The following is a 22,855-nucleotide window of genomic DNA, read 5'->3' as shown; positions in this document are numbered from 1 at the left end:
ATAACGTTTGGTCGTTGAAAACACAATCATTTTTCACGAAATTACACGCGTTTGAAAATTGACTTTACGGGTAAACGAAATAATTGGAAAAAATCAAAAACTAAAATCTTTTGGATGCAGTGGAAGTCGTAAGACAATATTATTTGTAGGATGAACTAAATATTATTTTTATTTATTTAATGCAAGATTCTAAATTTCTAACTCATTTAAATGCAATATTACCATAGAAAATTTTCGTTCAGTAAATACTCGTGGAACCTTCAAGATATCACGTATCTAATTTCGGGGATATTGTTTTTAGACTTTCGGTTATTTTTATTAAATTTAATTTAAATAAATAAAAATTGTATTTAGTTCAGTCTAACAATAATATTGTCTTACGACTTCCACTGCATCCAAAAGATTCTAGTTTTTGATTTTTCCAATTATTTTGTTTACCCGTTAAGTCAATTTTCAAACGCGTGTAATTTCGTGAAAAATGATTGTGTTTTCAACGACCAAACGTTATTCTTATGTTTTCGACGTCGCTCTACATTTTTCTCACTGGCAAAATTTTACGAGCTCCAATACACCAAATTTTTTTTTTTTAAATTTAATTTTAACATCGATAAACATAATGTACAACAATGGCCCCCGGTACTGACAATTCACACAAAAAATTTCTAAATTCTAACTGAAACGGTTATTGAGAAAAATCACTTTTTCGAAAAAAATGGACACCCTGTATATTTTTATTTCTAACAATTAGTAGGGATGGTAAGTTTCATTAAAAAAAATAAAGGTCATCTACATAAGCGAAAGCATGAATTAATCACATTTCAAATATGAAAAGATTTCAGGAGCATCAATACAAAATTACGTTTGATTTACAAATAATAGTATTATAATTAACCAGCCTATACAATTTTGAATTATGTGATCATATTTTAAGTTTTCAACACCACAATTTATACTTTGGAGTTTGCTCATAACACTACTTATTCGTACATACGAAGTTCTATTTTTAAAATAAGATTTAAACCAATCCAGTACCGTTTAACAAAACCAATATTTTCTAACTCAATAAATAACAGATTGACTAATAGTGTGGAAAGCTTTGGCTTAGTCCAAAAACATAGGTAATACTTTTTTATTAGAGTCCAAGTTTTCACGCACAATATTTTAAATTCACCAGAGCATCACTTGTGCTTTTACCAGTTTGAGACCCATACTGATTTCTTGATAACAGGTTATTATTAATTTAAAAATTTGCATTCTACTTTTCATGAAATTTTCAAGTATTTTCTAAATTGGCTCAATATAGATATTAGCGTGTAAATTAGTAAAGTATGATTGATCACCCACTTAATAAATTGGAGAAATCAAAGCAATTTTTTAATATTTCAATTAAAATTATGAAATTTTTTAATATTTCATTAAAATTATGAAATTTTTTAATATTTCATTAAAATTATGAAATTTTTTAATATTTCATTAAAATTATGAAATTTTTCAATATTTCAATTAAAATTATGAAATTTTTTAATATTTCAATTAAAATTATGAAATTTTTTAATATTTCAATTAAAATTATGAAATTTTTTAATATTTCAATTAAAATTATGAAATTTTTCAATATTTCAATTAAAATTATGAAATTTTTCAATATTTCAATTAAAATTATGAAATTTTTCAATATTTCAATTAAAATTGATTAATATTTCAATTAAAATTATGAAATTTTTTAATATTTCAATTAAAATTATGAAATTTTTTAATATTTCAATTAAAATTATGAAATTTTTTAATATTTCAATTAAAATTATGAAATTTTTTAATATTTCAATTAAAATTATGAAATTTTTTAATATTTCAATTAAAATTATGAAATTTTTTAATATTTCAATTAAAATTATGAAATTTTTTAATATTTCAATTAAAATTATGAATTTTTTTAATATTTCAATTAAAATTATGAATTTTTTTAATATTTCAATTAAAATTATGAATTTTTTTAATATTTCATTAAAATTATGAATTTTTTAATATTTCATTAAAATTATGAAATTTTTTAATATTTCAATTAAAATTATGAAATTTTTCAATATTTCAATTAAAATTATGAAATTTTTCAATATTTCAATTAAAATTATGAAATTTTTCAATATTTCAATTAAAATTATGAAATTTTTCAATATTTCAATTAAAATTATGAAATTTTTCAATATTTCAATTAAAATTATGAAATTTTTCAATATTTCAATTAAAATTATGAAATTTTTCAATATTTCAATTAAAATTATGAAATTTTTCAATATTTCAATTAAAATTATGAAATTTTTCAATATTTCAATTAAAATTGTGAAATTTTTCAATATTTCAATTAAAATTGTAAAATTTATTAATATTTCAATTAAAATTGTAAAATTTATTAATATTTCAATTAAAATTGTAAAATATATTAATATTTCAATTAAAATTGTAAAATTTATTAATATTTCAATTAAAATTGTAAAATTTATTAATATTTCAATTAAAATTATGAAACTTATTAATATGGAAATTAAAGCACATGTGCTTTTCTCGGTTTCAGAAATGTAGGTGCCGAAATAAACGCCGTACTTAATTTTTCCTGTTAGTAACCTGTTGGCGTGTCTTTTGAGACTCGAGAGAGACCAGTGAAACGATTTTGTAGTGCTGGCCGGGGATTTTCCGTGACAAATTGTGCCCGCGGGCAAGGGAGATCCAGAAGAAAAAAAACTAAGAATACTCGGTTAATGCGTTTGAAAGGGAATTTTACTCCAGGTTGTTACGAAGACTTATTTTTCCTGACGCAATTCTGTTTTATAAATCCGTACGTACGTACCGACACGGTTCACGAAAAGCCAGCTGCTGATAACCTTAAACCTGGTTCTGGAGGAAACTAGTTCTCCAAGAAGTTGATAATATTATTTTGTTGCCTGCGTACCATTTAAACAAAGCAATATAATCATAAGCCTTAAATTGACACGATATTTCATGTTCAAGAGCGACCCTTAAAGGGATAGTAGACTCCTAGGTTTCCAGTCACCTAAATACGATACTACCTATAAGAGATTTTGAAGGTGTTTTTGGTATTATGAGCTTTTTTGCGTTGGATATAACAATCCTCGAAAATGATTAACTGCAAAATACACTTAAATCAAAAGCGCTTCTAAAACTGAATTCGAACCGAGCAGTTCGGCATTTGTAAAGATCCCGTACATTCGAGAAGAACTGTTTAAGATATATAAAAATCAACTTGAAAATCGCCAAATCTGGGTGAAAACTAGGCAGAAAATCTCAATCAGTGTATAAAACCAAAAATCAACATGATAAATTTTTTATTATTAAAATCCCCTAAGCAAAATTTGATTACCGCTCCTCTTGGCGAGATGCGTTTGGTATGTATGTATATTCAACAGTGGTTCCCGGATCATACCAGTGATATTATAACTAGAGGTGTAGAATTAAACTTCTTTGCTGGAAATAGCTATATAAAATATACTAATAAAAGTACTAGAGATAGGGGTATTAAGGCATGGAATGACTTAAATACTACTCTAAAATCTTATGGAACTGATAATGACTTTAAAAGTAATTTAAGAATATTATTAAAAGAAAACGACGCGACTGTTAAAATATGAACCTAAGCTCATATTAACTTAACTTAATAATTCGGACCTTAATTTTAGGTACAATTTTAAACAAATGGACTCTTTTGTAAATAAGATCATTCTTAAAAGATGTTCCGAATAAAGCCTATTATTATTATTATTATTATTATTATTATTATTAAGGTTGATTGACAAAGAATAGAATTTTCGATGGAATTTGGATATGTAACCACTCTTCATTGACACAAAAATATAAAACATAATAATGTATAATGATTTGGCAACAGTTATTTTGATATCAAGATTGGCAATGATGGGTGCAAAATATAACGTTGAGGTTCTTAACATTAGGGCGACCTTTAACAATCAATGGGGGAGAAACTCAATATTAAGTTTATTTGGCAACAGATAGTTTTGATCCTGGTCATATAGGGTTTAGGAAAGGTTTTCTACATAACGGTTTGATTTCAAACGTGCCAAATTATGATTTATTAGTGATGATATCTCGGATCATGATCTCATTTTTAAACGAAGACTTTCTCGTGATAGTTCTAGTTAGGTTTGAAATTTCGTTATAATCTGTGAATGCTTGTCTACTGCGATCTCAAACATTTCTACATTTAAGTCGGTTATGAAAGGTTTTTAGTAGTAAAAGCGTAATATTACGAAAAATACGCGATGCCTTCACGGTGATACTAGATTTTACGGTAAGACTATCATTTCAGACTGAAATAACTTTTCCCTTAAATTGCCTGAGGTAGGAACAAGGATGTAGAATAAATTAATTTTTATTTTATGTAATTAGCCACTTTTAACAACTCCTGAGAAAATAACATTATGGTTACTTATAGACGTTAGCGTAAATGTAATTTTCATGAGATGTTGAAACTGTTTACAACAACACAATCGTGTAACTACTAACTAGGCCCTAATTAAGTCCTGTAGGACCTGTAGTAAACACTCGGTGGCGACTCCAGGGAATGGGCCAGGCCATGTAGGCCATGCCCTTACTTGAAATTCTGAAAGGGCCCCAAATACCACGATAAAGTAGCCCAAAATATTGAAAATTAGCGAACATTTTGGGGGAGATAAATTCCACTGTAAATTTTAAGGAATTTATTAAAGTTAGCGTAGAAATTAATATTTTGAGAATGGAACGCGTTATATTTCCTGCGTTAGGAAATGAAAAAGGGCCTCAAAATCCTTCGAAGGGCCCTGAAACAATAAAAACGGGGCACCCCTACTTCATCTAAATTTCCTGGCGCCGCCACGTTGTACAAACTATCTGGCCCTTTTAAAGTAGATAGGGTAAAGTTTTGAACATCAACACTGCAAATCATAACAAACTGACGATTCCGGTTTTTTTTCAGATACGCTCTGTTGGGTCCTAGTGGCTGTGGAAAAACAACGCTCTTGAAAGTGACAACGGGAAGAATTAGGTCTACGAAGGTGCGAGGAGATGTCCACGTGTTCGGAGAGAAACCTTCGTCCCCCACGTCGTACATTCCGGGACCTGGAATTGGTTACATGCCGCAAGTAAGCATTTTATCACGTGTTATAAATCTAAATTCACTTCACGAGTCAGGGTTGGCAAAAACCTGTTTTTGCCGGGACATGTGGGGAAAACCGGAAAAAAGTGGGAAAAACTCTTTTCATGCTAAATTAATCATTGATATATCTATTAAATGACTAGTTGGTCATTGCCAATGGGAGAGATGAAAAAAGGCCAGAAGGAAGAGTGAATAGAATAGCACTGCTTTTATTATTTATTTTTTATTGAATTTTGCCACTAGAGGTGCAAAAAACCATGGAAGTACGATTTTCCACACGGTTTTTAACAGGAAAACAATAGGTGGAAAAATCTAGTTTTTTCCACCCTGGGCAAAATTGTGCCAATCCTGTCACGAGTTCACTTCTAACCTTCAATAAAACATGATTCATCAAACTACTGAGAGTCAAAAGTAAGATGGAATTGTTCCTTTCAGGAATTAGCACTTGACAATAACATAACGGTGAAAGAAACACTATGGCTCTTTGGCAAGTTAAATCTCATGAAGAATAAAGTCATTAACGAGAGAACGGAACAGTTGAGGAAAATACTGGATCTCCCTCCTGATCACAAATGCGTCGACAATCTCAGGTAACTACTTAACAACGCGTATCTTAAGTGTCCTCTATCTATGAAATTTTAGGTGAACAACCGTCACCGCTACTTGGAACACTTTTTGTGCCATTTTGGGTCTTTTTATGTCAATGCTCTTACCCTTTATATCCTCCAGTGGTGGACAACTAAGAAGGGTCTCGCTAGCCACTGCGTTACTGCACAACCCACCCTTGTTGATCCTGGATGAGCCCACCGTCGGAGTGGACCCACTCTTACGCAAAGAAATCTGGTCGTACCTGGTCCATCTCACAACCACTCAAAATACAACCATAATTATCACCACTCATTACATCGAAGAAGCCAAAGACGCCGATATTGTAAGTTCAACTGAAATAATAGAGGTTAAGCAGGACGCTTTAGAATTTTGAGCGAGAAGGTCGGGTGTGCCTAGACTTCCGTGAATTTAATTTCTTTAAAATCAGTTGAGTGTGCTTTCACTTAGACTGCTAAACAAAACATTTACACTTAAAATTGTATTTTGAATGCTAAAGAAAACATTTACACTTACAATAGCACTTTTAACACATTTTAGAAATATTTGATAAATCCGGGTACAGGATGAGGGCATACATAGTTTGCACCGATGGGAGGGGCCTATGGTCTCCAAGGAAACTGGGAGGGCGATCAAAAATTCAAACCATTTCGGGCGTAGCTACTAAATAGATAGCCATTTTGTTGGTAATCTCGTCAAAGCTACAAAACGTATTAGATTTATGCTTTAAAATTTTAAATGGGCCCTAAACAAAGCCAGATAAGATTCTATGGCCGGGTTATTTAAATAAAATATCAAATTACGACAGAAATATCTACGAAAAGAAGTTAACAAAGCTTATCAAAGTTAGGCCTTTGCGGTCATCCTTTTTACAATTACCTTCGCTATCGAATAAAATAAACAATTTTCGCTCTACCTTGGTAATTGAACTACTCGAACAATTTTTAACCAGGCAGATAACCATTTTTAATCTTAATCATTTGAAAATAATTAAAATCCGCAAACAGGCGATTGAAACTGTTAACCCTCCCGTTTTACTAAGAAATCTACACCAGCAAAATGGCGGCATAGAACCGTTCATTCTTGCTCAAATTAAATATTTATTCTTGGTTCTTATATCTATACTTGGAACTGCGTCATTGATGACGTAGGGATGCAAACTATGTATTTGCTTTCGTGTACCCTGATTTACTTCATATGTCTTCGTAGTCCATTTTCACCCTTTATTATACGAAGCTTGCGAATATTTCAATTCAAACCCGTATTTACGATTGATAAAACGTACGTTGCTAGAAAAGGAACAACCATTGAGTAAGTGGCGTAAATAGCGCCCCCGCAGACCCCGCGGGGGGGGGGGGGGCGAGAGCTAGGGGGTACCCAAACGTTTCTGATTAAAATCGGTGCTATTTTAAAGGGCTCGGAGTAGTTTTTCGCGGGGGGGGGGGCGGAGTTCTTAGTTACGCCACTGCATTGAGTTGGGAATAAATAGAGGTACAATTAAATCTGGCTGGCGCGGGACCAATTTCTACGTTCATGGCCCTAATTTTCTCAAGTTCTGACTGTAACGGGAGAACCATTTTAGTTAATTAATTTGACGGTATTTTAAATTTTTACCGATGGTGAACAACATATTCAACAAACCTCGGGATGTTTATCTCGTAATAAATTTATTATAAGCTAATGCTAGGATTTATTAAATCTTGGCCAATTTTTTCTTCACGAGTAAGTTTATTTAACAAAATATTTGAATGATTTAGATTGGAGCCATGCGGCAAGGTAGAATGCTTGTCGAAGCTAGTCCCTCAATCATCATGAAGACATTCAACGACAACAATCTGGATTCCTGTTTCGCCAAACTTTGTTATGTGGACGATAACTCGAGCGAATTTCTTACTCGGATGGTGAGTGGATTAACGAGTTTTATACCATTCTAAAACAGGCTAACAAGACCAACTGTTTGCCTATAACAAAGGTTGTAACCACCCTAGCTTAGCTTGAAAGAGTTCAGTTCAAACACGCGTTAAAGAAATACCCAAATTAGGTTCTTATGAAATGCAGCGCAGGAACTTGAAAGAAGTTTGACAAGACTGAACACATAATCAAAAATGTATTTATTTTTTCTTCGGGAGAATGACTGTTGAGACAATTGTTACCATTAAAATATAAGCTACTTACCCCTAAAAATATCTTATTGGTTCCCGGAAACCTTGGATCTATATTATAAGGTGCGCTTGGCTTGGTACGTTGGTCGTCCGAGCTTTCAGGAATGTTGGCTTAGTCTGTCACGAAGCCAAAGGCGGGGCGGCGAGGATAAAGCGACCAGCGGAACAGAGGGAAACCAAGACTGCCTTTGGCTTCGTTACTGAGGTGGTTCAACTATCTATTTGCTCCAAATCTGTCGCCCCTGAGAGTTGGGCCGTGTTATCCCAACACGCAAGACACCCGATATTCTCTGTTTCCGCCGCGAATTTCGGAGGGGGGGGGGGAGGATCGTATGGGGTAGTTTCGGAAACGGAGAGGTGGGAGGGGGGGTTTCGATGTCGTTCCGATTCGAAAGTCCCTTGGCGCTCTCGGCGTACGTTAGTCCCAACTCCCATGGCCTTTATGCATCAGCCATTGGATACAGGTGGTTTAAAGGGGTACAGAGTGGAGTTATTTTTTTGGGAAAAGGGTGCTACGGAAATTTTCGCATAGAGAAAAGGGGGAGAGGGTGCCACGGTAATTAGAACATGGGAAAAAGGGGGAGGTGGGTACCTCGGTAATTATCACATGGGAAAAGCGGAGAAGGGGTACCCCGGTAATTATCACATGGGAAAAGCGGAGAGTGGCACCCCGGTAAATAGAACATGGGAAAAGGGGGAGGTGGGTACCACGGTAATTATCACATGGGAAAAGCGGAGAGTGGCACCCCGGTAAATAGAACATGGGAAAAAGGGGGAGGTGGGTACCACGGTAATTATCACATGGGAAAAGCGGAGAGTGGCACCCCGGTAAATAGAACATGGGAAAAAGGGGTAGGTGGGTACCACGGTAATTATCACATGGGAAAAGCGGAGAAGGGGTACCCCGGTAATTATCACATGGGGAAAGCGGAGAGTGGCACCCCGGTAAATAGAACATGGGAAAAAGGGGGACGTGGGTACCACGGTAATTATCACATGGGAAAAGCGGAGAAGGGGTACCCCGGTAATTATCACATGGGGAAAGCGGAGAGTGGCACCCCGGTAAATAGAACATGGGAAAAAGGGGGAGGTGGGTACCACGGTAATTATCACATGGGAAAAGCGGAGAAGGGGTACCCCGGTAATTATCACATGGGAAAAGCGGAGAGTGGCACCCCGGTAAATAGAACATGGGAAAAAGGGGGAGGTGGGTACCACGGTTATTATCACATGGGAAAAAGGGGGAGGTGGGTACCACGGTAATTATCACATGGGAAAAGCGGAGAAGGGGTACCACGGTAATTATCACTTGGGAAAAGCGGAGAAGGGGTACCACGGTAATTATCACATGGGAAAAGCGGAGAAGGGGTACCACGGTAATTATCATATGGGAAAAGCGGAGAAGGGGTACCCCGGTATTTAACACATGGGAAAAAGGGGAAGGTGGGTACCAGGGTAATTATCACATGGGAAAAATTGGGAGGAAGGGCCTTACTGGGGTGGTTCTACTTTGGGGAAAATGATACCCTGGAAATTATCGCATGGGGAAAGGGGAAGGGGGTATCCCGGTAATTATCACATGGGAAAAATTGGGAGGAAGGGCCTACTGGAAGTCCCCGGTAATTATCACATGGAAAAAAAGGAGGAATATGGGGAAAAGGGTTCCACGATAATTATCACATGGGAAAATGGAGAGGGGGTACCCCGGTAATTATCACATGGGAAAAAAAGGGAGGGTACCTTACTGCGGTGATTCGGCTATGGGGAAAAGGGTGCCACGGAAATTCGCGCATGGGTAAAAGGGGGAGGGTGCCTTACTGCGGTGGTTCGACTATGAGAAAAAGGGTGGCACGGAAATTATCCCATGGGAAAAAGGGGTTGGGGGGCGTACTGGGGTGGAGTGTCTCGAAACACACAACTAGCTGAGGGCCCGCCTGTAAGGCGGGCTTCTCGGCTAGTTAATAATAGTGTTACCTGGATATAACACTTCGACAATTTTCTGACCACAAATGGCTTTTAAATTCTTGTGACTACCACAACAAACGGGAAACGTCGTGCTTTTAATACTAGGCCTTAAAACGTGTTTCGATATAATTTTTTTAATCACTTCTACATCGCGGATACGTGCACCATTTCAATATAATAACAAATTGGTAATATACTTTTCAGACTAACAATAATTAAGAACCCAATGATACGAGGCATACGCGTACGAAAGATCCGAGTCGTTAAGCCTAAGTGTCGATATTTTCAAAATCCCGATCGCCAGAGCAGAGCCCGTAACCTTGGACTAATTAACACTGACATTTCGGCTTCCCTAAAACGTAAACCACACTTAGCGTCATCTCTCTACTGGCGAAAAAAATGCGTTACTTACTCTGCGCAAGCGCGAAGGTGTCACACGGAGCGACCCTGTTAGGTAGCGTCCTCTGTTGGCATTCGCCTGTCAATTTTTAAGCGGTCTGCCTAATAAGAAATAATATCTTTAATAGCTACGAGGTGGCGTAGCTTACGTTCAAGGTTTGAAATTTTTAGCATGGCCACTCCGTGTGACACTTTCGCACTTGCGCAGTAACTGTTAAGCATATTTTTCCCGATAAAGGAATGAGGCTAACCGGGTCGCGCGCTTTGCTGGGAATTTCAGTAGCACCGAAACGTCCCTGTGTTAATTAGTCCAAGCCGTAACCAAAGACAAATAAGATTCTCCAGGACAGCTATCCTTTTCTAAACGCGTCTTCTCAACGTAACCCTTGGCTACTAGCGCCACCTTTCGAAAAAATGGGGAAAGCGTAGAATTACGTCACTTTGGGTACAACTTACGTCTATTTAGATAATTATTAAACCGACGAATACCGTATGGCACGGGATTGCTGTCCTGGAGATTCTTTTGTCTATGCCGTAACAAACGGAAACAGATTTCAAACGCCTTCCGTTGAAAACGCATTGTTGCGTTCTCATTTCTTCAATGAATTATTGTAATCTGGTGAAAATTCCGCTGTTCAATCGGAATAAAACTATCTTAAAGGAAATTGCCAAGAAGTAATATTTCAGAGAGCTAGTACTTGCAAGTTACTGTTTATATAGTGCTTGTTGAAATAATGGAAACTGTTCGCCTGTGCGGTATTCAACAAGTGTTTCATTTAAAAATAATATAATAATAATATTATTATAAGCAGCTAGGCTAATACCCAAGGCACCACCTAAGGTCATCTAGCGACTTTTTAATGCCTTAAACCGGTAGCGTTTTATAACATATTAAGCCTTAGCAAAAACACGACGTTCTGTTTACAGGTGTAAAGTTTCCGTTATTTCAACCAGCTCTATATAAACAGTAACTTTCTGGTCCTGGCTCTCTGATATACTACTTCTTGGACATTTCATTGAAGATGTTTTAATTAAGCTCCTATTTGTCGGGATTTAATTTGAATAGGGAAAAAGTCTTCAAAGTAAGAGATCAATTGAACCAAAGTGAGAATTGAAGTGCTGCAAACTCGTTTCGTTTTCTTAACAAAATTTGTGCCTTTCAAGAGGCTTCTGGGAAATAAGTCAAATAAGCAGTTAATGTGCTTTGATTAGTTTTAATTTAAATAGTAAAATATTGAAAACATTTAGCAATAGTAAGCAATGTCTGCTTCGAAAAATTGTCATTTCGTAACACCTACAAGTTTTGCCTCGAAAAAGCGAACAATTTTTTTTAACCGTAGCAGAGTACAGGTTTTGATAAAACCAATGTTAACCGGGAAGGGGCGGGGAGAGTAAGATAATTCTTTAAAAGGTTTGCCAGACAAATGCTCTGTCCAAGTCAAAGACCCAAGTCAAAGACTTTGTTCCCTATTTACTTCTGACAAAAGCGACATCATTACCAAAAGTGTCAATCGGAACGAGCGAAATACAAGTTGGCAGGGGAGAAGGGAAAGTATGTCTTGGTGAGGGAAGGAAGTTAAAACCAACAAATAACGCCTCGTAGTGAGGAACGGAGGAACTAATTAGCACTAGTCAAAGTTGGTGTATTTTTGGATTTTTCGTCGTTCTGTGGAGATGCTATCGTCATCTACCTACGATATAATACTATAGACTAAAAAAAAGATCCAGAAAAGCGACAATAAATAGTCTTTTATGTGGTCGATGTCGAGTCGAGCATGCATTAAACCTTTAGCATACGAAAGTACAGGGATTGTTCCACTTTTGGTAATTATGTCACTTTTGCTTCTGATAATACAAGCGGGAATTTTGAAGAATTTAAAATATTCCAACAAATTAACCGACTGATAGTAAACCCATTAAAAGTAATTTCAGGGTTGAATAAAATTATTCCACAGAAAAAAACCTATTTCGATTTGAAAATCCCGTTTCGCGTAAACAGTTCTATAATGAAGAACATAAAATACCGGTTGTCCTTCGTTTTCTCTAGCTTAAAGTAACACCGACAGACGTGTAGTTTGTGAACATTAAGTACCTTCAGAGATCCTGGCAGTTATAGAGATGCGAAACTCCGTCGAAAACCTGACAAAAAAATGCAAGTATCAGCGCCGCCCTTCGGCCGGAAGGAAGCGCCCGTTTCAAGCCGAGAGACGCAAAAATTGTAAACAACGGTAACAATCCTAGGATCTCTGTAATTACTCCCCACGTACAGGCGTCGCTGCGATCGGCAAAAATTTTAAAAAAACTGGTTTGCTTAGGGTATAGGGAGTTTCGCATCTCTATAACTGCCAGGATCTCTGGTACCTTGGCTTGACACCAACTATTTCCACATTTCAACATTTGTGCCTGATATCAAAAGCGACATAAAACCCAAAAGTGTGTCAAAGTTAGATCGTTCAATGGGCGCTTGTTGCACTGAGGGGAATGAACTGGGATCTGGGGTAAGAGTGACGTACGAGCTACGACATCAAAATTTTAAAATTTTCTCCACTCCAGCACCGCCGAGTGAGGCGTTTTGAATGTATGTCTGCAGGAAATCGCGCCAGACCATCGACTAAATATAATGTTGCTAGTGTGATTCCAACTAGTAGGTTATGTAGACTATAGTGAGACTAGCTCTCGCTAGATGTTTTAGCAGGCGCGAAGGTAGAATTGACACTTTTGAGTCTTATGTCGATTTTGATGATATTTGACAGCGTTAATTAATTTTAGAACTCATTCGTTAACACAACTATCCGGGATGACTAACTTAATTATTGTTTATTTTACAAGAACGAAGAGACGAGGTTAAGGAGAGCAGAATCCAACCTGACTGTCATGACCGACCTTGACGGACCTGTGTCGGAAGGCAACACCGTTACGAAAGAGCGTCCAGTCTTAAACGTGCCGAAAGTTCCGTACGCTTTGTACAGGGCGAAAATCTTGTCCAAGAAAAACATGATCTTAATAAAGAGAGACAAATTTCTACTCATTTTCCAAATATCGGTGCCAATCGTGACGATAATCCTTTACTGCCTGTGCATGGGAGGACGCCTCTTTGACGTTCCCATTGCCGTTGTCAATGACGAAATTACCTCCAACAACACGGGGATGGCCGATAAATTCATCCAACATCTTGACCGAGAAGTTGTCACAGTTGTAAGTCTTTATCCCGGAAATAATTTGTATTTCTACTTAGGAAAAATGAGATCATCCTGGTTAATTGTTTCCTAAAAGCAACTGTCGGCTCTATCATTTCCACCTGTATTATGAAATACAGGTAAATAGCAAATACTTAGGTATACGCCTTTTGGGTATAACTTTTGCTAGCGACATCTTTTGAAAAAAGAGCTACTTCACTTCAAGCAGACACTTGCTTTAAGCACTAAAGGGGCGGAGGGGGCAGGGAAGATAAAACGTCACTGGCATCGGCTTTAATCATGTCGGAGGTTCTAGGTTTTAGGCAACCAATGAGAGATTTGGAGCAGCACTTATAATAATCTAAACTAATATCGTTTTCCACTTCGAATCTGTCTGACGTAATTGGTCTCATGGAACATGTTTCGAAGATTCAGCGAACCTTTCTAGTGCTAAAAAGAAACACGCGAAGAACATTACCTTAAGCAGACATAGCTCGTTGGAGCACGCAAAAAAAACTTCTTCTTCTCGCGTTGATTGGCGGATCGGAATCACGTTATTATTAACTTATTAAACACGTGGTTTCGGGAAGCCAATAGATAGAATACAACTTGCCTTCGCTTTAAGTCTCCAGAAGGTGCTGCCACCTAGAAGCTCTTTTAGAAGCATTTTTGTTAATCTTTTCCCCTTTTTTAGAGAGCCGCTACTTGCTTTAAATGGGGTAGGTACATTTGTTAGAATTTCAATCGTCCGAACGGTAGAACAAATGTTCGAATTTCAATCGTCCGAACGGTGGAACAAATGTTCGAATTTCAATCGTCCGAAACGCCGATATAACAAATGTTTCAATTGTTCGAATTGGACAACTTGTTTGTTTCATTCGTCCGAAACGGTAGCATCACTTGTCTGAATTATGTCGCTAAATTAGTATTTCTTATTGCTGTTTTTTTTTGGTCCGGATTTTTTTTAGTGTAAGAATTAAAAATAAAAAACTACATTGTAAATATCGTTGTTTGTTAGTAAGTGGGAATGTTGTGGATATTTTAGGTTAGGTTAGGTTAGGTTCACGTTAATGTTACTATTTTCTTATATTAACAATATTTAAAAAAAACAACCAATTCCTAATGTTTGAAAAAATGGACAAACGATTATTCGAACAAATGAAATTCGCCAGTAAAGTTAACATAAATTGAACGACTAAATAACCAACAAAAGTTGTGATAAATTTTTCGGGCAAATGATATACGTTTTCGGACATACGATCCTGTTTTCCGGCATTCGGACAACTGATCATTCGGACATTTGTACCACGGTTCGGATGAATGAAATTCGAACAAATGTACCCAAATCCTTTAAATAATATAACCAGAAGTTCATAAATGTCTATTATGAGTGAAGTATTTATTTAAGCCTATAAAATGAAACTTGTTATTTCGAAAGCTCGTTTCAATATGCGCCAATTTCCCTCCCAACAGAGCTTACACCTAATTATGTTTTGATATTTATTAAAAACAATATTTCCCCGTTGTAATGGTTTTAGAAAATAGGTAGTATTTTACCTTCACACTATTTTAAAAAGGGTGTTTCTAAAGGTTATGCAATAATTTGAAGGAGTTGTAAGGGGTGAGTTGAGAAGTATGCCTGTTTTTCCCCCCACTTTCCTACGATGAGTGAAAAGAGCGAAAGAGAGCTTCAAAGTGTGGCCTACTAGACCCTGGAAGTAGGCTGCTACAAGCTTAAACCCAACGTTCATTAATTTCTTGTTGATGGATTTGATAACCCTTTAACTAATTGTCAACGGTGAGAAATCGAATGCACGGAGAGGTCTTCTAATGTCGGAATTATCATTTTCAAATTGCACAGAACCACGTAGCTGCCGACGCCTAAACCGCTGGATTTTGGTTTTCTTAACCGACGTTTTCTGTTTAAATCGTTCACTTAGAAGTCGTTTAAAAGACTAATTATGGTTATTAAGACAATTATCGGCTCTATCATTGCCGCCGCCAATATTATAAGGCCCTTGATATTAGAGATGGCAATGAATCTTCCCGGTTCGTACAGTTGGATTTTTCTGACGAAGAGTTCCTGCTAAACTGCCTAGCCTTAAACCTCGACCGTGATCTGCAATATAATCAGCTAGGCTAATACCCAAGGCACCACCCTAGGCCTGAGTCATCGAGCGACTTTTAAAGCCTTTAATTCAGGTGGCTGGGTTCCAATGCGTGGAGGGTTGATTGCAAGCCCTGCAAGATACGCGAGCCAACAGCTCCCTACACTAACTATTACCGTTAACCTCAACAAGTTTTTATGGAAGATGAAACCGAAGATCTTGGGGGAAAACCCCTTAAACCAGTGGGGAGGGAACTTGCAAACTCAACGCGGAAGGAGTGGTTCAGAGTTTTCACCCAGTGCCACCAGTTGGGATCGAACCCGGCTCCTCTTGCTGCGAGGCGAAAGTGCTAACCACTCCGCCACCCCACTTTATGAACTAATAAACCCCACGAAAAACTTGCTCCTTAATTGGGGTAACGTACGTCTTTTCAAATAGTTCTAAAAATTCGCCGGGCTTCAATTTTTGTATATATGGTAAATATTTTTTAATTATAAATTCATTCTTTGTACCTGCGAGACATTTAAATGTACTCCTCCCTGTTTCGAAAGTGACAATTTTTGGAAGGTAAATAAAACATTCATTCATCTCAAAATGGCAAACGAAGCTAACATTCAAAATAGCGAAAGAATAACATCAGCATAGAACCATTTTAGAGTATTTTATTTAGACAAATTATACTCTACTTATTTATCGCATATAAAATATTGTAAAAAATTACTATAGTTAAGTCATTGTCAAATTTACATACGAGACCATCAACTAAATGTAGCTTGAAGGGCTACAACGGCCAATCTTTTTCTGGAAACTAGCGCGTGAAACTGGTCAAATAAAACACGCCGGTGTGGCCCTTTTAGCATCTTTTTTTATTTCTACACTGAAAAAGAGCTACTTCACGTCGAGCCGACACTTGCTTTAAGCTAGGAGCAACAAACAACACAGCACCCACACAAGGAAAACGCAACCAGTAAAAAGTCGTTCATTGGTTAGACGCTTTAGCGCCTGTTGCCATCGGAAAGGAAAAATTCGGAAATTGTCTTCCCACAACAGTGCCTTAGCGTGTTTAAAGGCCAGCTGCGTTCTCCTTGTGTTTGTGGCTCCAAGCTTTAAGTTACTAAAGTCAAATGAGAAGTGTTTTCTTTTTATTTTTTATTCTAATCCTAAAATAATCAAAGGTGTCGTCTTTTTCAGCAAAGAACGTCATTTGATGACGCGTACAACTTGGTAAAGACCGGGAAAATCCCATCGTTCATTCACATTAACAGTAATTTCACGGAATGTTTCCATCGGAGGCTGGAGCTCGGACTGGACGTTGACAACGAAACTATTCAGTGTGGTCAAATATCGTCCTATTTCGATATGACGAGTAAGAAAATTATTCCGTAGATGATCTAATCCGTAAATTCTAATCGGTTTCATATTTAGATCGGATGAAATTCTACATACTCTTTCGATCATTTGTTAAATCGTACCAGACATTTTTCGAGGAGTTTTTAGTATCGCGCAACAAAACCCCCAGCCTTGCAACATTACCCATTGACGTAAGTATCCCATTTTCGTATTAGAAGACGGTAGCCATGCACAAAGACACGGTTTATATATTTACACACCTTCATACGGGCTAGCGTTTTGAGCCTCTTAAGTTCTTCTGACAGGCAACCCGGTTTTCTACTACGCTACTGGTACGCCCTCTAATGTATATAAACTGTACTAATTAATTTATTATAAATTAAATTTTTATAATTTTAATTATAAATACACGAATGAGCTACCGTATTTATAATTTGATAATATGTATTTCAAAATGTATTAATTAGCTACGATACATTGAAATTTAAAATATAGGTGGCGCTCCAATTTTAAATAAATATTATTTTAACAATAGTTGATTATAGTAGAATTTTACGAGGGGAAGGGGTGTTTCGAGAAGTAGATTTATCACGTTACTCTGACCAGGGCCAACTTTGGTCTCTCGCTACAGCGGCCAACCTATGTTAAACTATGAGCAAAAGATAGTTGTATGGTTTAAGCGCCCCCAGCGGAAGATAATTGTTAGAATAGTTTTTGCGAGCGTGGCGCAGAAATCGTGCAGTTTATAGGGGGCAAATCCTTGCTAACGGAATTTCGACGAATTGGTTGACCGCTGTAGCGCGAGAGATCAAAGTTGGCCGTGTTCCGACGTTAGGCAGTACATAAGTCCTAAAATGTAGTTTTTATTGATGTCTGGGTAACAAATAGTATTTGCAATGTGTAGATGACAAGAACGATATACGGAACTCTGGACGCACGAGCTGGAGAATATATGGTGGCGGGAATCATTCTGATCATTTCTCACTTCATGGCAGCGGCTGTTTCAGTGTTCACATTAATCACCAGCCGAATAAATGGGCTTGACGAACGACTTTGGGTTTCCGGCGTCACCAAAATGGACGTCCTCCTTTCCAGTTTCGCCCGAGAAATCATCGTAGGCCTCATTCAGGCGGTTCTCTTGATTATTTGCGTTTTCTGGATTTTCAGTTTTCCTCTTCACGGTTCCTTCGTGTTGCTTTTAGTGCTGACTGTGGGCCAGTGTCTAGTTGGATTGGCTTTCGGTAAGATTTCGTTTGGAAGCGGTGAAGGAGGTTAAGACTAAGCGTTGCCTAGGTTATTGAAACGGCCCGTGCTCGCCTCGCGACAAATGTTTTATTCTTCTGATTTATAGTTTACTAGCTGGGGTACCCGGTGTTTTCCGGGGAAACATGGCTATTTGTATAACCAAGGAAAAAGCGCCAGTGACGAAACTCCAAAATAAGAAACTGTTTTTTGGCTAAGATCAAAGTGTAGTATCTTGTATATAGCGGATGTTGCTACAGCATCCACTCTGAATCCCACTGCTGTGTGCGAAGTGGGAAAACCACAGTCGGAGTAAAATGAGACAGGTCGACCACATTTGGTATACTAAGTTAAAAACTGTAGATTTCTATCGGACACAAACACTCGTCTTTATGTTGGATACTAAGATAGGTGTTTCTATAAAATACGGGTGGTCACGTGTAAATGTTTTCTACGTCACTAGCTATAGTTATTGATAATGAGCACGCTCTGGGGCGCGTCAAAATTCTAAGAATTCTTCCCTGGATAGTGACAATTCTCACTTCTCAAAATTAGGACGGTCCTTCTCACAGGAGGTGACGTATGCTGAAGAAAATAAACTCATATTTTTGTGGATGAAAATGAATTTCAGAGAAAACTGAATGTTAAGTTAATTTCCGATGAAACATTTCCATTTAAATTATAAATGAAATGTTTTCTTCCATCTTCCTTCATATAATGTCGTGGAATCGTGTAAAAATAATATTTATTGTCAAAGGCTTAGTTTACATCGATCGTGGCATTCTCGTAAGCCGCCATCTTTAGAAGAACTTTTTACATTTGACGCTTTTTAGCAAGTTCTCACAGGGATAAAAATTATCACGAAGAACTCTTCTCAAGAGAAAATTCCTTCTTAGAATTTTGACGCGTCCCTGGAGTCAATAAAGATTTTGGAATTTGAAGTCCACGTGCGAAACGCGCGTGGCAATAAAGTACTAAAAAGCTTAAGCTCGTGACGCGGAGAAAAACGTTTTATACATTTTATTTTATGGAAACACACCTATAAGAACCACTTACGGACTGTAATGCCAAAACTGCTAAAACACCCGAAACAGTGGCGTAAATAGCGCCCCCGCAGACCCCGTGGCGCGGGGGGGGGGGCGATAACTAGGGGGCCCCCAAACGTTGATTTAAATTTGTGCTTCTTAAAAGGGCCCCGAGTCGTTTTTCGCGGGGGGGGGGACCCGGAGTTCCTAGTTACGCCACTGACCCGAAATGCTATAAAAGTTAATATTAAAAAGGGGCAACAATTTTAAAGTAATTAAAAGAATTACTTGTACCAATAGCACTTCGAAGATAAAATAAAGACTGTCAAAAAATAGATCCTAAGAGTCAAAACCGAATTTAAAAGTAATTAACATAAGCCAGAATTTCTAACGGTAAAGTGGTTTCATTATATTTGAGGCTCTTCAGTATCGTGCAGTGAATCTGGCAAGAGACTAACTAAACCAAAAAGAGCCGATAAGCCTATTTGTTTTTCTCAGTTAGGCCTATGGTGGTGCCTGGCCCTTCGGTATTAGCCAAAGTCATCAAGCGACTTTTGAAGCCATTAATTCAGATGGCCGGGTTACAATGCGTAGGAGGGTGGTGGCCAGCCCTGCATGCCACGCGAGCCAACAGCTCCCTACACTCACTATTAACGTTTACCTCCACAAGTTTTTATGGAAGGGGAAACCGAAATATTTCAAAACTCGTTGCGTAGCAATGGAAAGCCAAATATTGGATATTGATGGAGGATAACACCTAGGAAAATGTAAAAGTTAATAAGAACCACCTAGTAAGAGGTTTTAGGGAAGATTTCAAAGTGGGTGTGTGTGCTGAAAGTTTCTTAAAGTTCTTAAAAAGACGCAAAATAATCGTAAATAACATCCAAAATTTGTTAAAATGAATGTAAAAGTTTTCAAAGCCATATTTTTCTTGGACTTGGATCACCAAACTCTGCCATTGGCCTAGGCAACTGGATCCAAATTCGCGAACTAAAAAAATGCCAGAAGAAATTGCGCGTGCAGGGGCCTTTATAATAACGTAGGCAACGGATTAATGTAACCATGGTGAGTTTCTAATTTCAATTTTCTTCAGGTTTCTTAGTTTCTTCGATCATGTCTGAGCCATCATATGCGACGATTCTAGTGGTCGGATTCATGTTCTCAAATCTCCTTGTTGGTGGTGAGTAATAGTTTAAAAAATAATCCGAAATAGTGTAAATATTTTTGCTAATCTAGAGCTATGAAAGGTCATCTCGATCAGCGTTTCATATTCAATGAGCCGCTCTATTTAGTCATTGTGACGCTTGTCAAATTGTTTTAGGAGTCATTAACCAGTCGGGGTTAAAGTGACCTTCCTTTATTTAAAAAGCCGAGATAATTAATTAATTTACGTTATGCCCTGCCCTGTTCCAAAGTAGTCTGCTAATTTCTTTATACTGAAGTCAGAATATACGTTTAGTTTCGATGGTTAAAAATAAGCCAAAGTGAGAGGAATAAATTTGAAAAAAAAATGGAGGGTGAAGAACACCCGCGTATTCTCCAAGTGTTGGAAAAAGCAGAAAAAAGTAGCTTCTGAGCTACGTGGCTAATTGAAGCAAAATTTTACAACACCTGAAACTTAATGAAGAAGTATTTAACAGTTTATTATTATTTGAAAGGTTAGAGTCCGTAGTAACAGAAGTAACATAGCAAGAATTAGTATGACAATTATAAAGAAATTATCATAAAACTAAAGTTTTTCAAGGTTTAGTTAAAGTGTCGACTCGAAATATCAACAGAAGTAGCTATCACCGACATCAAAACAAGATCTAGTTAAACTACATTTCAAACCTAAAGGCGATACTTATAGGTAGCCCCCGAGTTAATTGAATCGTTGGTAAATAAGTCACTAACATAAATTACTGTAATTTTAAACAACATTTTTACACGGGATATATAATTTAGGTTAAAGCCCACTAAATAGAGTATAAGTTGTCTAAATGTAATACTCTACAAAGACTATAATGGCTCTCCGACGACGTTATCATTTCGCTATTTTGAATTTTAGCTTCCTTTGCCCTAAATAGATGGCACCCCGCTCTCCAGTAAAGTCGCGTTTGTCGAAGGATCAGATAGTCATGGCCATCTCCAATAACAGGGGCCTTTTCATAATACAGGTGGCAATGATAGAGCTGACAGTTGCTTTAAGGACATAGCCCGCTAGCACAGAGGACGATAACACGCTACTTAGTTTTAGTGCAAGTCAAGGACGAAATATAACTCTCGGACTGAGTCTCAGTTCGTTTGCAGGTCCATTTAGGACTGAGCTCGAGTGTCAGAAGTCAATAAAGGAATATGAAGTGGGGTGACAGTTCTTAGCTTTTTTGCCTCTTAACAAGAGGAGCCGAGTTAGATCGCCGCTTGGAACAAATCCTTCCGCGTTGAGTTTACAAGTTATTTCCTTATCTGTTATAGTGGTTTTCCCTCATTCTTCGGTTTCCTCTTTCCCGAAAAACCTGTCGCTAGCGGACTTGAACCTTCGGTATTAGCCTAGTTGCATTATTGTTATTATTAAGCATTGAAAAAAGGAATGATCATTACGTTACTTACGCTAATAATGAATGTTTCTTTTCCAGGAATTCTGTGGCCACTCGAAGGCACCCCGCAAATTGTGAGAAAATTAGCGTCCTTTATGCCCCTGACTTTGCCAAATGAAGCGTTCAAAGCAATCGCGAGCAAAGGATGGGGACTCGGCTATTTAGTCGTCAATTTAGGATTCGTGTCGACGATCGGCTGGTTCGTCGTTTATATGGCACTCACAGTGTTGTCCCTCAAATATTTAAACTAAAGACGTTTTAAATTATTTTAGTGTTTAATAACATGACTGTATATCTTTTGATATCTATGTTTTTAGCCATGTTTCCAATTTTAATTTTCTTTCTGTATGCGCTGGCTTCAATTTAAGATTTCTGTTATGTTTAAAGATTTACAGCAAAAAGTGTCAATTCTTAATTTTTCTTAACAAAGCCTTATTGAAAGTTCATTCCGGCAAGTGCCAAAATGTTTTCGTCCGGAAGTTGGTTATTACAACATTTTAATGGCTCGGAAATAAAGTCTTACGCGTATTTACATACCGATAAAAATCCTGAAATTTGATTTTAATTATCTTTTATGGTGCTTTAAATTCCAATTAAGAGTTGAAATTCATCATATGAAAATATTTCCTGGTGAAATCATATTTTCAAAGATTTAATTGTTTCCTTAAACTATTTTCTTAGCGCTATATTATGTTATAGCAAAAAATACAATAAGAATTTATATTTTGAAATATAATGTTATTATTAATTCTGATCTTACTGTGGAAACCACATATTTTGTAATCATTAAATGATTGTTTATACATTTTACTTTTGTTTTGAATACGTGTAGTAAAACGTGTAGTTAGAGAAAACGTTATTGTTAAAAGGTTTCAGGGTGGTGATAATTCTGTTATGTACTTTCACTATACAAGAATACATAGCAGCTTCAGTAAATCCCCTTCTTTTAGAGAACCTTTTAATTTAGTAAATTAGCGTGGCTAGCTTAAGAAGCCAACTAAAATCCATACCTAACGTGACATTCGCAAATGTATTACTTTTAAAGCTGGTTTTCCTATTTCAGAAAAATTCCGCTACAACGA

The 22,855-nt window shown here is 37.0% G+C and overlaps 1 protein-coding gene across 1 annotated transcript in view; it reads left to right on the top strand.

Annotated features, from left to right (window-relative positions):
- LOC149955983 (ABC transporter G family member 20-like) overlaps window positions 1–22,131 on the top strand; it is a 28,162-nt gene extending 6,031 nt beyond the window's left edge. The window contains exons 2-11 of the mRNA XM_090165342.1: window positions 4,985–5,150; window positions 5,600–5,754; window positions 5,894–6,095; window positions 7,528–7,671; window positions 13,126–13,491; window positions 16,772–16,946; window positions 17,006–17,121; window positions 17,835–18,171; window positions 20,291–20,377; window positions 21,813–22,131. Coding sequence (XP_090021468.1) covers window positions 4,985–5,150; window positions 5,600–5,754; window positions 5,894–6,095; window positions 7,528–7,671; window positions 13,126–13,491; window positions 16,772–16,946; window positions 17,006–17,121; window positions 17,835–18,171; window positions 20,291–20,377; window positions 21,813–22,024 — 1,960 coding nt within the window. The 3' untranslated portion in view covers window positions 22,025–22,131. The remainder of the gene's footprint in view (window positions 1–4,984; window positions 5,151–5,599; window positions 5,755–5,893; window positions 6,096–7,527; window positions 7,672–13,125; window positions 13,492–16,771; window positions 16,947–17,005; window positions 17,122–17,834; window positions 18,172–20,290; window positions 20,378–21,812) is intronic.
- Window positions 22,132–22,855: the final 724 nt, after the last annotated feature.

The sequence above is a fragment of the Leiobunum rupestre genome, chromosome 2 (assembly GCF_980474605.1).
Source record: "Leiobunum rupestre chromosome 2, qqLeiRupe1.1.hap1, whole genome shotgun sequence".
Taxonomy (NCBI): Eukaryota; Metazoa; Arthropoda; class Arachnida; order Opiliones; family Sclerosomatidae; genus Leiobunum; species Leiobunum rupestre.
Note: the sequence above shows the minus strand (reverse complement) of the source record. Positions and strands in the feature narration are given on the sequence as shown.